At 40.0% G+C, this 15,828-nt stretch overlaps 2 protein-coding genes across 6 annotated transcripts in view; both read right to left on the reverse strand.

The window, feature by feature from the left end:
- Positions 1-15,828, reverse strand: part of arhgap32 (Rho GTPase activating protein 32) — a 169,347-nt gene that overhangs the window by 96,068 nt on the left and 57,451 nt on the right. For all 5 annotated transcript variants that reach the window (XM_062960952.1, XM_062960953.1, XM_062960950.1 and 2 more), the window contains one exon: positions 15,303-15,411. In XM_062960952.1, coding sequence (XP_062817022.1) covers positions 15,303-15,410 — 108 coding nt within the window. In that variant the 5' untranslated portion in view covers position 15,411. The remainder of the gene's footprint in view (positions 1-15,302; positions 15,412-15,828) is intronic.
- Positions 1-15,828, reverse strand: part of LOC134293432 (uncharacterized) — a 451,452-nt gene continuing 435,624 nt past the window's right edge. The window contains exon 2 of the mRNA XM_062960958.1: positions 1-6,309. Within this exon, the coding sequence (XP_062817028.1) occupies positions 4,983-6,110 (1,128 nt within the window). The 5' untranslated portion in view covers positions 6,111-6,309 and the 3' untranslated portion in view covers positions 1-4,982. The remainder of the gene's footprint in view (positions 6,310-15,828) is intronic.

Consider the following 15,828-nt stretch of genomic DNA (forward strand, 5'->3'; position numbering starts at 1 on the left):
GGAACAAAAGAGTGGGAAACATTTTGGTGCTTCTGGCAGTAATACGAATTCCCATAGTGAAAATACTTCTTTGAATCTTGGGAATTAAGTTTGTTGCAAGAGAGAAGACAAAATTATTTTTTGAAAGGATGAATAGAAACCATTTGTTATGTTCATCAGATTTCTAAATCCATATTTACTCTTAAATGCGTCCATAAAAAACAATGGACACAGCTTTTTCACAGTACCAGAAGAAAACTCTTTGGTTACACTACTCATTATATGCAGAGCAATGCAGTCATATAAGAACAAACTGAGAACTATTAAACGTCAGAATTCCAGTACACTTTGCCTTTGTGCCTTCTGTATTCTCTCACTTTTCGCTCATTTAATCTCATTTTTTCTAGTTTGAGTTGTGAATGCTGCTGGGTATTGACAAGTGTACTCTGGATTCCCCAGTTCAACACTTTGACAAGATAAACATTTGTAGAAACCATTTGTTATGTTCATCAGATCTCAAAGAGATGACTCCTAAACATAAAAGGCAGAAAATGGGTTTAAGTGTCTCCATCCTTGAAATGCTTTGGATTATACACGACACAAATCTCTATCTCTATAGCAAAAAAATTCTGGGCAAGACACTACTTGGATAGAAAGCTTCCTAAGAACTGCAGGAAGCAAGTCATCAACAGCATATCTGTCTTTATATTTTAAAACTGAAGTATATCTTTCTGTTTAAAGCAGATGTTGCCCCAGTTCTTTCCCCCCAAAACAGAATATAACATGCCTAAGGACCTCATCACACTAGAGTTTGGATCCACTTTAAATCCACTTTAGGGAGGGGATTTTAAACAGCTCAGCCAGACAAACCCTGGGCCTCGGCCTCACCAAACTACAAACCCTAGAATTCTGCAGGAGGCAGAAACCAGATTTAAAGTGGATTCATGCTCTAGTGCGATAATGCACTAAGACTGTAAATAATAGTTCACAGAGCAATCATCGTACACATTCTGCTAGAAACATTTCAGGACATTTAAAAAAAAACTTCAGCACACCTGCTGAGGATAGCTTTTCAGCACTAAGTTGAAACGTCTTGATCTATGTGACAATATTGGGTTCACAGTGAGCAGCAAGAACAAGCTCACTGCATCTGTGTGTTCTGCCAGGAAATGGGTGCTTTTGTTATCTAGAGTGTCATAACTATTGTTATGACTGGATTACATCCGCCTGAGGCTTCCTCTCCAGTATTTGTCATATCTCAGCCAAGGTGCTTTGACCAAAGGCCTGTCAAGCCAAACACTTGCTGTTGGCTCCCCTGTTGCCCTTGGCACTTGCTTTTGTTGAATATGTGAAACTGAAGTTGAATTTGGCCCTCAGAATGGTTTCTCCTAGATAAATCTTCCTACTATTTTGATAACACAAGTGTCCCAAGATTACGAGGCAAATGAAAGCAGATGATGTGACAAATCAGGCCACTGGAAGTGCATGTCTTGCTGACTGGTGCCAAAGCTAACACTTGTGGCCAAGACTTCTGAATACACTGCACCCAGACCATAGTTAAAGAAATTAGCTGTTATTAACTTTGGAAAAATGTCACACACAATCATTCTAGATCAGGCATGAACTAGGCCTTTTTGGGTGGGAGCCTCATTGCGGGCTGGGTCAGGCCAGGTGGGCAAGGCTGGGGGGGAGGAGGGGGGGGGGGGAAGGCCATGGGCAGATAGTCAGGAGGGCTGTGGTTTGATTTGTATTCCAAAGTATCTAAATGAGCAACCTCTTGAGTCCTCTACTGAATCTTCTAATATCTGAGCATAAGGGTTTCTCTGAAATCCAGTGCAATAGCCCACGGTGTTCCCAAGCTGAGAGGAGGAGGAGACAGGCCGCTCTCCAGAGAGCTCTCGGCAACCACATGTCTCTGCCTCGGCCCTCCTCCTATCTAGGAGAAGCCTGGGGATGTGGCAGCGGAGACAACGTTTCCCCATGATAACTCTTTCATGAGTAAATTTCCTTCCAAGTGACAGATTTCTCTCACTTTCTGTTGTCTCAACCCAGTTCTTAACTCTAAGACATTTATAAGTCGGATGTTTGTAACTCAGGGACTGCCTGCACATTACCAAGGTCACCTTCAGTTGACATCAGGTATGAGTTTTAAATTGAAGTACCATCACATATAAACATTAGTCATTCAATTAAGTGGAAAGAGAACAATACCATTTGTTTTGAATGACATCTGGTCAGAGAAATGGGAAGCTAAATCACTAAATGCATTCATAACATGTCAAGGGCAAAGTAATCCATTTCTTGGAGGTCCTATATTATTTACTGACATTGATTTAGGCACAACAAAAGCAGCGTGCATTTATGAGCATCCTTAATATAGATATCAAAACTTCATTCAGTATAAGCACATTTTAGTGCCAGTGGAGAATCTTCATTTGTCAAACTGTTTGAATTTTCAGCTAAGAAAATGTCAGTGGATAATCAGTAAACTTCAACATAGCTGTAAAGCTTCATTTTTTCATTAGCCATGATTCCTCTATGCCCAGATGACAGAGCAAACTATGCTTAATCTTACCTAAGACAGTTTCAAATTATAGTTCATTAAGATGGTTCGCGCAATAAACCATAGTTAAGATCAATCACAGCTTAAGATTTTGGCAATAGACAAAACTGTGCTTAGCCTACAAAACAAGTTTCCAATCTCCTCTGCACAGCTGGGCCGGTAGGAAATTGTCTCTGAATCTGGGGAAAGTAGAATACTAAAGCAGGTCTAGAGTCTTAAAAGGTGCAAATGCAGAGACACAGCAAGCAAAATAACCAGGTGTTTTTTGTTCTCAGAAAGAAAGTTTTATTTTTAAAAACACAGGAGAGGTAGAAAAAATACAGAGAGCTAGGGCTCCAATGGTGCATCTGAAATGGAGGGACCCTGAGCAGTGTAACACATTTGCTTTTATATTTTTAAAGTGCTGTGCTACCCTTTTGGGTGTTAGTCAATCAGGCAATTTCACACCATGGTCTATGTCCCCACCCTGCGGCCTCCCTCTGTTCTGTTCTTATCAGTAGGAACTGTTCGTCCCAACCCAACATATATAAAGCAAATGCTGATGTCAATAGGCAGGGGAGGGTCTGGCAAGCCTCCGGCTTGTGAAGGCCATCTGTGATCAGCAGGGTGGGTTACAGGACGCTCACAGTTGTGTCTACAGCTGATTTTATTTTCAAATATAGAGTTCAATTTGTACTCCAAAGTATCTAAATGAGCAATCTCTTGAGTCCTCTACTGAATCCTCTAATACTTGAGCATAAAGGTGTCTCTGAAATCCAGTCTAAGGCTGAGGCTCCAAGGTACAATCCAAAAAGAATGAAATGTATCTAGGATTTCAGAATACATTTCAGATTTTGAAATTATTGTTGTCTAACAGCTATTTTAAACCACATACTTCCACATTCTGTACTTCTGAAGAAAACTTGCTGCAGTGCAAAAAGACATAAGGGAGTTATTGTAGTTCAGTACCATTTTCCTAGACATATGGTTGATTACTGATAACTACAGTAGAGTCTCACTAATCCAAGCCTCGCTTATCCAAGCCTCTGGATAATCCAAGCCATTTTTGTAGTCAATGTTTCCAATATATCGTGATATTTTGGTGCTAAATTCATAAATACAGTAATTACAACATAACATTACTGAGTATTGAACTACTTTTCCTGTCAAATTTGTTGTATAATATGAAGTTTTGGTGCTTAATTTGTAAAATCATAACCTAATTTGATGTTTAATAGGCTTTTCCTTGATCAGTCCTTATAATCCAAGATATTCGCTTATCCAAGCTTCTGCCGGCCCGTTTAGCTTGGATTAGTGAGACTCTACTGTAATATCAATGTATATGGTGTACTATAGAATAAGGGAAGTGCAAATACAGACCAAGCTTCCAAGGAAAGTACTGGCTGTGGTTGTTGCTGTTGTCTTCCAGTCAACTCTAAGCTTCTATTAAGAGTTTTCCCTACAACGTTTATTCAGAGATAGTCTGCTATTGCCTTCCTCTGAGATGGAGAGTTCATTACTGGTGGCTATACTGAATTAGCTGGCAAATATACTGGACCTCTGATAAGGAAAACAGTCACTGAATTAACAGCAGCTATAGACGGCATTACATGATCTTCACCTCATTGCTATCGAGCACAGAAAAGACACATTTATAAAAACCCTTTAAGGCAACTATTTTCTTTATAATTACTCTGGGGAAAAAATCTTATCTCAATTGAGAAAATACGTATCTTAATTAAGAGGCCAGGACACTGGAACACTATTCTTAGCTTTATCACATCTACATGAACTTCAGGAAACTTTTCATGTAAAATGTAATTCTCAAGAACAAGAATGTTCTGAGACCCTGAAAACTAACAAAGATTGAGACTAGTGAGGAATCGGTTCCACACAGCCACTCTGAGGCTCCTTGTGGAGAGAAAAAGCAAGGTATAAATAAATAACGTTGTCAAAGGCTTTCATGGCTGGAATCACTGGATTGCTGTGAGTTTTCTGGGTGGTATGGCCATGTTCCAGAATGCATGGCCACGTTAGGAGGGAATGCTTCTGGAACATGGAAACATCACAGCAAACAAAACATAATAGCATTAAGAAGAATAAGAATAATGATTCAGGAACCTCAGTGCTGCAGGAACCTGCATCTCTGGCCTCATGCAGCATGACTGTAGAGATGGATGAGTCTATGCGGACAACATCCTATAAAGGAATAGGCTAAGTGTTGTCGAAGGCTTTCATGGCCAGGATCACAGGGTTGTTGTGTGTCTTTCGGGCTGTGTGGCCATGTTCCAGAAGCATTCTCTCCTGACGTTTCGCCCACATCTATGGCAGGCATCCTCAGAGGTTGTGAGGTATGGAGAAAACTAAGCAAAGAGGTAAATATATATCTGTGGAAAGTCTAGGGTGAGAGAGGTCAGGGTGAATGTTGTGTAGTTAATCACTTTAATTAGCATTGAAAAGCTTATCTGCTGTCTTCTTCCTGCCTCTGGGGCATCCTTTGTTTAGAGTCGTTAACTGCCCTAGGTTGATTCATGTCTGGAAATCCTCTGTTTTCAGAGTATTGCTTTTTATTTACTGTTCTGATTCTTGAGTTTTTTAATACTGGTAGCCAGATTTTGTTCATTTTCATGGTTTCTTCCTTTCTGTTGAAGTTGTCCATATGCTTGTGGATTTCAATGGCTTCTCTGTGTAGTCTGACATGATAGTTGTTAGAATGGTCCAGCATTTTTGTGTTCTCAAATAGTATTCTGTGTCCAGGCTGGTTCATCAAATGCTCTGCTATGGCTGATTTCTCTGGTTGAATTAGTCTGCAGTGCCTTTCATGTTCTTTGACTCTTGTTTGGGCGCTGCGTTTGGTGGTCCCTATGTAGACTTGTCCACAGCTGCATGGTATCCGGTAGACTCCTGCAGAAGAGAGAGGATCCCTCTTGTCCTTCGCTGACCGTAGCATTTGTTGGATTTTCTTCGTGGGTCTGTAGATAGTTTGTAGGTTGTGCTTCTTCATCAGCTTCCCTATGCGGTCAGTAGTTCCCTTGATGTATGGTAAGAACACCTTTCCTCTGGGTGGATCTTTGTCTTGACTCTCATGGCTTGTTCTTGGCCTTGCAGCTCTTCTGATGTCTGTGGTGGAGTATCCATTGGCCTGTAGAGCCCAGTTTAGGTGGTTGAGTTCACCTTGGAGGAGGTGAGGTTCGCAGATTCTTTGTGCACGGTCTGTCAGGGCTTTGATTGTGCTCCTTTTTTGACTTGGGTGATGGTTGGAGTTTTTATGAAGGTATCTATCTGTGTGTGTAGGTTTTCTGTAAACTGTGTGGCCCAATTGTTGATTGGGTTTGCGGATGACCAGAACATCTAGAAATGGCAGTTTTCCTTCCTTTTCTTTTTCCATGGTGAATTGGATGTTTGGGTGGATGCTGTTAAGATGGTCCAGGAACTTGCTGAGTTCTTCCTCTCCATGGCTCCAAATCGTGAAGGTGTCATCTACGTATCTGAACCAAACAGTTGGCTTTTTTGGTGCTGTTTCTAGGGCCTGTTTTTCAAAGTATTCCATATAGAAATTTGCTACTACTGGGCTGAGAGGGCTCCCCATGGCCACTCCATCCTTTTGTTCATAGAATCCAGTGTCCCACTGAAAGTAGCTAGTGGTGAGGCAATGGTGAAACAGGGCTGTGATGTCTTCTGGGAAGTTTTGTTTGATTAGTGTGAGGGTGTCAGCTACTGGGACTTTGGTAAAAAGGGACACCACATCAAAGCTGATCAGGATGTCCTTGGTGCTTAGATTGAGGTTGCTGATCCTTTCTATAAAGTGTGTAGAGTCCTTGATATAATGTGCAGTGAGCCCAATGTGGGTTTGTAGCTGTGTAGCCAGAAATTTTGCCAGGTTGTAAGTCGGCGATCCAATGGCACTTACAATGGGTCTGAGTGGGATGGAGTCCTTGTGGATTTTGGGGAGTCCGTAAAGCCTGGGTGGGAGGGCTTCTGATTTGCACAGCTGTTGGCGTATGTCAAAGTTAATGGAGGAGTTCTTGATTAGAGTGTTCGTTTTTCTGGTGATTTTGTTAGTGGGATCTTGTTTCAGTTTCTTGTAAATTGTGGGATCTAGAAGTTGTCTGATTTTTTCTTTGTATTGTTTTGTTTCCATGATTACTGTGGCATTCCCCTTGTCAGCTGGAAGAATGATGATTTCAGGATCTGAGTTGAGATCTTTGATGGCCTGTCTTTCTTTTCTCGTTATGTTGCTGGGGGGGAGTTTTGCATTTCTCAGGATCCTTGCTGTTTCCATTCTTACCTCCTCTGCTTCTTCCTCAGGGAGCTGATTCAACATCAGCTGGTAAATTGCTGATTCAACATTGGCAATGATGTTTTCTACTGGGATCCTGGTGGTGGTGACTGCAAAATTTCCTCCTTTTTCTAGAATGGATACTTGGTCTTCAGTGAGTTGTCTGTCTGTCAGGTTGATGATGGTCCGTGATTTATCCAGTTCTGGCTTTGGCTGTTGCTTACGGCATTTGTCAAATTTTTGTTTTTGTCTCTTGGTGTGGAGAACCATGTCTTTCTCCATTTTCTTGTAGGTAAGGCTGTCTATTTTATCCCAGTCCTGGGTATTCATCTTTTGGCTGATGTTGATGTGGAGGTGCAGCAGTTCTTTGTCTGTGTTTGCGAGTTCTTTACGGATGGTGTGGATTCTCTCTCTCAAGAGGTTGCGTTCCAGGCGGTTGTAAATGCGATGAGCCTGTGGTGTTTTGAAGGTCCTTTTGGCTGCAAGAAATTGTGGGATGGTATCTGTGTCTCTGCAGCGTAGAAGGAAGGTCAGGGAGCACAGTAGATGTGCTTTCCTGGTTCTTAGTTTTTCCAATCTCCGTGTGTCTTGGAACAATTTCTCCCCGTAGAGATGTTCAATGTGTTGTCGAAGGCTTTCATGGCCAGGATCACAGGGTTGTTGTGTGTCTTTCGGGCTGTGTGGCCATGTTCCAGAAGCATTCTCTCCTGACGTTTCGCCCACATCTATGGCAGGCATCCTCAGAGGTTGTGAGGTTGTGTTCACCCTGACCTCTCTCACCCTAGACTTTCCACAGATATATATTTACCTCTTTCCTTAGTTTTCTCCATACCTCACAGCCATTGGGTGGTTTTGCAATGAGATGGACAGAATGCAGCATGTCTGCTAAACATAGGCCCTAAGGACATTTCTGAGCTCTAAAGGGATTCTTAAAAATCCTTGGAAAACCTGAAATCTCGTTCTCAGTTAAGATACTACCCATAGAGATGATGGGGACATTATTGCCAAATCTTTTCTGCCAGCATTTGGTAATTAAATGGAACTTCTACTTTATTTTTATCTTATTTTTAATATTGTGATGACTCATGGGCCTTGTAGTCCTGTTCATGACAGTGTGATGCCTGATGAAGAAGAAAACTTGGGTTTTTTACCTTCCCAGTCAGAACTGGAATCTTCTCAGCAAGATCTTTCCCAGGCAGATCTGGGAACCTTGCACCTGCAAGAAAGTTGTGCCCCAGAAGTATGTCAAACAAACCCTGAGCCTACATCTCCTGTGTTCTCTCGCCATGAATTTTGTAAACAACAGAGAGGTTTGGAAGCAGCCTCGCGCAGGAGTGCTAGAATAACAGCTAAGAATTTAGCCAATTAAGCCTGCTTTTCGTGAGAATCTTTAAGGAGTCAAACATCTGGCCTCAGAGTTTAGCTTTCGTTTCTGGTTCCCAGAGAACTGCTTCGGCGGGAAAGTTAGACTCTATATAGGTGTTTTACCCGCGAAGTAACTTTGCGGAGTCAATTCGTCAGCCTCCGGAGCGAGTTGTGTCTGGACAGCGCGCTCCGTTTCAAGCCTCGTTCCTGCTCAAGCCTTGTCCTTGTTTCCAGCCTTCGCTCCTGTTTTCCAGCCTTTGTTTACCTACGGACCTTGCCTTGTTTCCCAGGACTAAACCTTGCCTTGTTTCACGGATTTTACCAAGTTATTCCACGGACCTTGTTCTTGTTCCTTGCTACCTTGTTCCACGATTCAAGCCTTGTTTCAAGTATCAAGTTATTTCCTAGCCTTGCTCAAGTTCATGGACTAAAGGACCTTGCCATCTCCCCTCACTTTGCCTGGCAAAGTGAGTGTTTCGGTTATTGGATTACAATTTTGGACCTTAATATTTCATATTGGACATTGCTTTTTTGGACTAATTTTGACCTTTCCTGAAAGGTCTAATTCTGGACTATTTTCTACACTTGTTTTTATTAACTTTATATATTCCTTCAATAAAGATATTAGATAGATTCTGGCCTCTGTGTATGGTTATTGGTGCCTTGCAGCCTGGGTCCTGACAGATATAAAAAAGAGATCCTGAAAAAGCCCACCACCTTCCCTAGGGGCTGTGGTTTTCTTTTAGTTCAAAACAGAGGGTGAATACCAGGGATGGAGCCCTCCAACATGTTGCTGTGGGCCACTATGGTGTCCCCAATCCCTTGAATTTGTCCACTCCTATCTTATGGGCATTGGATCTTGAGTTCTTAAGATTGTGCTTCCTAAGCTGCCTTTCTGGAGGCTCTGGCATAATATTTTGATAAATGATTATTTACAATGATGAAGGATTCTTCATAATATGCATGTTTTCAAGGCTTTTCTGCTTTGGGAATGAAGCAAAAATAAATTGCTGGATAATGACAACAAAACTAACATGACATGCGGTGGAAATATATGTATTCCTTCACACACTAAAAAGAGATGATGCTGGAATACAGTACATTAAAACGGTATACTAACTAAGGATTACCACTGTTCTTCAGAGAACACAATTTGCACACACAATATGCACTGGAATTTCAGGCAGGACTAAAACGGTTTGCAGAATAGCAGAGAATGAAAGCCACAAACTAAGTTCATAGAACATCATGTCTTGTTTTTATTCATGAGCCATCCATAGTGGCAGATGCAGTCTTTCAAACGCCATATTATTTTTCTTTAAATGGATGTTTTATAGGAAAGTGTGTTTTAGCATTCAAATAAAATTGATCTTATTGGAAAAGGAAAAGGGAACTTATCAAGCTGAAACCAGCCAGAATAAAGAAGGGTTAACTTCACTGCAGGTACACAGGCCATGTATGGGATATTGGTTTGAAAATATATATAATGACAAATAAGAGATGCCTACAAAATAAGTGAGCTCTACATCCTTTTACCTATTACTGTTGTTGAGATGCTCAGAAATCAAATATAAAACAGAACTACAACAAAATAATATAGAATAGCATACTTGTAGTAAAAATGGCCAAAGCCAACATGGCACTAAACAAAGTACTAAAATTTCTATTTTCTTGCTTATATACAGATGTAGCATTTGTTAGACAAAACCAGAAGTGGGGATGAAAAAATAAATTGGGACAGGTCAGATAAAGATAATACTGATGCAGAAGAACAAAGATGGCGAAGCCACTATGGTTCATGGAATGCTTTATGAAATAACTGTGAAGGAAAAGAAAGGAGCTTAATGAACAATCTGAAAGAAATGTCCCACACGTAAGCAGCATTATGCTTTATGTACAGGTTTATTTATAGCTTCAGCGAAGAGAAGTGGAGGCCTATCAATTGTTGTCCTCAGCAGGCTCAAGACTTAAATGAACAAAACACTTCAGGGAAACCAATAATAGCACATGAACAGATTTTTATTAACAAACAACTCCTTTGCTTCAGCTATTAAGGTTTCCAATGCAGATCCCACTTTTATTACTATATGAATCAGAGGCTCTGTGGAAGCAGAGAACTAAGCAGCATGTCTTCAAGAAGTCAATTTAAAATTAATCTAAAAAGAAGCTGAAGTCCAGGCATCTTGTCACTTATCCTTACTGGAAGCCAATCTTGTTTTATCCCAAAAGGACCTAGATAGGCACAGATGCATACTTTAAATTCAAATGTTACCGGAGTACCACACCAGAAATGAGGAAGACTATAATCTACGCTTGATTTGTCATGGTTAGCAATACCATACAAGACAAGAACATATTCCACAATGTTAAATATCATGCAAGACAAGAACATATTCTACCATCAGGGCTTATTACTCTGCCTGACATAGACAAGAATGGTAGGTGCGTCTTCTTTATATCGTCTTACCCACATATATAGGAGAGGCTCTTTTTTCAATCCTTTAACCTAGTCCAAATCCAGATCTGTATTTTTTTTCCAAGGGATCCCATTCTACAAAGAGAGGGCATGCAACATCACTGGACAGTTTAGAAAACTGGCCAAGACTTGGCCCAAGAGTTTGCCGCCAAAGAGGCCTGAAAAAGAAGGAAACGTACTAAAACCTTTTGTAACCAATGGTATCAATGTTGATTAAAGCACTGTGAAAATCATGATTGCTCACATCCATTTTCGGCCCAAGCTGATCTTGAAAAAGACAGGGCAGGTCAAGGGAATGCACCATTAGTTGGGATGCTCAAGCCCTTCGCCAGTTCAGCCGAATAATAATGAGACATATCCCTACGTTAAGTATAAGAATTTTTTTAAAGTTAAACACCAGCCTTACACAAGCTGTCAGAAGATGCCAATTACAAGTCTCATTTGGGAGGGAAATAAAAGCTCTCGGCAAACATGATTTTATTTTTAGAAAGACTAGTGAAGGCAAAATTTGACAGCTGCAAAAGCTAGGTCTTAATTATCATGCGTGAGTCCTTGGTATGTATGTGTGTATATCTGTGAGTGTGTATGGGCTTAACCCTGTAAATTCAGAGATAGCTCACATGCCCAGAAAAACGAATTTCAAATATTCATATAAACTGTCAAACCTATCCATAACCTGCCATACAAATGCCAACTCAAAAATGTTCTTCCTTCCAGATCATGCCTTTAGTAAATCACAGCAGAAGGATGTAAGCAGAATGGCAAATGACTCTAGATGCCATACAGTCTTTCTGTGGAGCAAAGGAATTTCTCAATCTGATACCGTTCAATGGAATCCATCTAAAATTTATGCAGCTCAAACCTTTGGTTTCACTACACTTAATTTTGGCAAGGATACCAGAACACCTATCTTAATTTAAGAGAATAGAGAATATGTAATAACTCTGGGAGGTTTCCCACTATAAGAGCAACTAATTTATTACTGCAGAACGTTTAAATGGAAAGTGATGTCAGTCTGTACCAAGCACTATCACAGATAACAGCAACTAGAATGTAATCCCTTTTTCAAAAGTACAGAAGTTAGATTTGATGACAGATAGAAATACAGAAATGAGAATGACTGCCCACTGGTTCGGAGTGTAGGCCTGATCAGGCAGGTATCCCATCTCCACTTTATCTCATGCCATCTGACAATTTGTGACGTGGATAAGTTGCCCATGTCTTCCTCCACCAAATGCCAATCCGCTGGTACAATCAGAACTGAGCCTGGCGCTTTTTGCAGGGTCCAAAGCAACCTTCAACAAAGTAGCATCTTTTGAATATCTTGGGTTACAGATGCCAAGCACATTCCGGGGGTTTAAGTAGAACTCCCCAAATCCCTGCCATGCTGTCTTGAGAAACCTGGGACTTGTGTGACAAAAATAAACCTGGAGAGAAACACTCTAGCTTAATTACTGTTCTAATCACTGTTAGCCCAGAAGGCAACCGTCACATAATTCAAACAACAAACTACCAGATAATGCACTTTGTGCTGGAATAATTCAGCTAGCCAAGACAATGCATCATATCCGAGATGCGCAGAGAGTAACCTAGTGATTAAATGCCATTAGCATAGTTCAACCTAGAGAACAAATGTTTCACACAGTCCTTCTAATCTAATTCCCATCATAACACCATACTATTGCAAATAATCCAATACTGTCTATCAGTGTCACTATATGAATGAAGCATGATAAATTAATGTGCACTATGTTGTTCATAATAGAGGGAAATATACTGCTTTTCTGAAACAGTGTGGTACAGTGATTTGAGCACTTGACTAGGACACGTTGTCTCTCATCTCAGAGGAAGCCAAAGGCAAACCCTCTCTGAGCAAATCTTCCCAAGAAATCCCTGTGATAAGTTCTCCTTAGGATTGCCATAAACTGGAAACAAGTTGAAGGCTGGTGCAATAGATAGACTTGGAACAATGTGCAATGACCATTGGAACTGCCAGGATTACGCTCATGGATTACGTGTTTAACTCTGGATTGTATTGTCTTTAAATGTTTAATTGTTTTTAATGTACTTTTAATTCTATTTTAATATTTATTTAACTGTATGTTCTGTTTTAAAGCATCAAATCTCTGCCTGTATATAAAGCCGCCTTGAGTCCCCTCCAGGGTGAGAAAGGCAGGGTAGAAATGTAAAGAAATACACAAATAAATAAAAAGTGAGCAAAATCCACTTCCACAATTACCCTTCACTGTAAGCACAAGTAGTACAAGCAGCAAAAGCTTACTTTTATGTGGTAGAAGCAGTTCAAGTTTTAAAGGCTTACATCTACACTGGGAGGTGCGGAAACTGAATTATGAATTATGCATATAAATGTATAGTCACGAAACACAAGCAAGAAATCTGTGCCAATACTAATATTCCATTTGTAAATTGAACTAAAATTAGAACTAATTAATTGGACAGATTTAAAGAGTACAGTGTCAGAGGTGCAATTAGTCATCCATCCCTCAAGTCTTGCACAGAACTCTACTACTCTCAACTGCTGCTTTGTCAGTTTTAACCGTGATTTCGCTTTAAATTTCATTACACCATTCAGCAGTACAAGTTTAGTGCATTTTGAATTTTTGGAAAAATGTTTATGTATGTCTGATTTTGACCTCACTTTTCTCCAAAACCTGCAAGTTGGGAAAACATCTGATTGTAAACAGGTACAGATAAATTGGACACAACAAACAGTGGCAACAGGACTGACTAAAAGCTAATCACAGAAGACAGCAGAGATTCATGTGATTCATGTAAGAAAACAGAGAGATCCATGTGAAAAAACATGGCACTTGAGATCCAAATGATGCAAAGCTTTCATCTGTTCTAGTTAGATGTTGCAGGGGCTTGGAACCAAAAGAATATATGTTGTTGAAGGCTTTCATGGCCAGGATCACAAGGTTGTTGTATGTTTTCTGGGCTGTATACCATGTTCCAGAAGTATTCTCTCCTGACGTTTTGCCCACATCTATGGCAGGCATCCTCAGAGGTTGTGAGGTATGGAGAAACGAAGCAAGGAAGGTTTATATATCTGTGGAAAGTCCAGGGTGAGAGAAGAACTCTTGTCAGTTGGAGGCCAGTGTGAATGTTGTAATCAATTACCTTAATTAACATTGAATAGCTTCATCTCCTGGCTTCTTCCTGCCTGGGGGTATCCTTTGTTCAGAGTTGTTAGCTGCCCCTGATTGATTCATGTCTGGAACTCCTCTGTTTTCAGAGTGTTGCTTCTTATTTACTGTTCTGATTTTTGAGTTTTTTAGTACTGGTAGCCAGATTTTGTTCATTTTCATGGTTGTCCACATGCTTGTGGATTTCAATGGCTTCTCTCTGTCGTCTGATATGGTGGTTATCAGAGTGGTCCAGCATTTCTGTGTTTTCAAATAATATACTGTGTCCAGGTTGGTTCATCAAGTGCTCTGCTATGGCTGATTTCTCTGGTTGAGATAGTCTGCAGTGCCTTTCATGTTCTTTGACTCGTGTTTGGGCGCTGCGTTTGGTGGTCCCTATGTAGGTGGTCCCTATATTATTTGAGAACACAAAAATGCTTGACTACATATTCTTAGAGAGAATGGTCTTGACCATAGTTAATCAATAAGTTTGAATTCAGAGAGTTTGGTCTCCTTACAGTGCTTTACACACAACACAATACTTGGTGGAGGGCCATCGAAATTATTTACCTGATAATAAATGTAATTTGTTACATGTTCCTCCCCCCAAGTTGAATTTCTACTGCCCATATTTACCACATGATGAGCCTTTAACATATATTGCAAGGGACTGATCCCAAGGATTTCCTGAAGCTATGGGGAGCAGGAGATGGGAGAAGAAGCTGACATGTTATTGCATGCCTAAAAAGAGAAAAGATGCAGAACAACACAAGTTCCTTCCTGTAGAGAAGAACTAACTTTAGCATTTGGTAATCCAAGACCTTTCACCATCCCAACCAAGCGAAGAACTACAGCGCTTTCTGCTACCGCACTCAAAATTTGAAGTGCTTTTTGTGTGTTTGTATGCCTGATAAAATAGAAATGAGGCAGAAGAAAAAAAAATACAAATTAAATTAGCTTCACTTATTTCACTCTTCAAGTACCGTTAGTGAAAAAAGCATATGAAGGAGATATTGTTCCAGGACTGGAGTTGTTTCTTTTTAAACTCCAATTTAAAGGCTTGGAAAAACAGCATATTCAAATGCAAAGTTTTGCTTTTTCTGCAGACCAATATAACATAATATATAACGTATAACGGTATTTGTTTATATAATGTATTTTAACAAGGCTATTTTCCACTAGAAAATCATACATGGTATGGATCCTAGCTGACAGAGAGGTTCTTGCAAATTGAAAATCACTGCAACATTACAAAGCATTTAAATGATCACTAGCTGTGCTTTGGGGCATGTATTTATGGGAGAGAATCGCCAGGCATCACCATCACCATTTCTTCCTTCTCCTCCTCTCTACTGGAACATATATCTAAACATTGGAATACTTTCCACAATTCTCAAATCTATACAAAAATCCATGTTATTATTTGAAAATAGCCATGAAAAGCATAAATCAATCTCTCTGTACCAGAGAACATTTTAAGAACTATAGGCAACAACAGCAAAACTGATTCTTTACCATTGCACTAAGAGTTTCTTCCCAGTCGGGTCTTTCGCGGGGATGGATGCTTCTCTGAAGCTCTGGAACAAAATCATCCTCTTCTGAATGTAGAGAGGACTTCATCATCCTAAAGGAAAAAGAATTCAGAGGAATTACAAATTTGCAATAGTTCACATTACTGTAAACGTTCTTTAAATATGTCCTAAATCTTGGTACTTCACAATCTTGGACTGGCTTTCTACCTAACATTACAATGGAGATTCTACAGTGATGCAAAGAAGTCATATGATAGTCTATTGATAATGTTTCTTTGAAACCTGCTTCTTCTACAGTTTAGTAACTTGGAATCTAGACCAAGCCTTTTATCTATCTTTCATTATTAGGACAGAAAACATTTTTTGCAAACCCGCACATTTAACCAATTACTTGTTTTTTCATTGGATAACTTAGAGCAATTTATGCTATGGAACTGCACAGTCTGATTATCGTAATGGCTTTTCATATATTGATTTATTTGAAAAAAATATTTAATTGATTAGTACAG

This window comes from Anolis carolinensis, unplaced genomic scaffold (genome assembly GCF_035594765.1).
Source record: "Anolis carolinensis isolate JA03-04 unplaced genomic scaffold, rAnoCar3.1.pri scaffold_8, whole genome shotgun sequence".
NCBI lineage: Eukaryota > Metazoa > Chordata > Lepidosauria > Squamata > Dactyloidae > Anolis > Anolis carolinensis.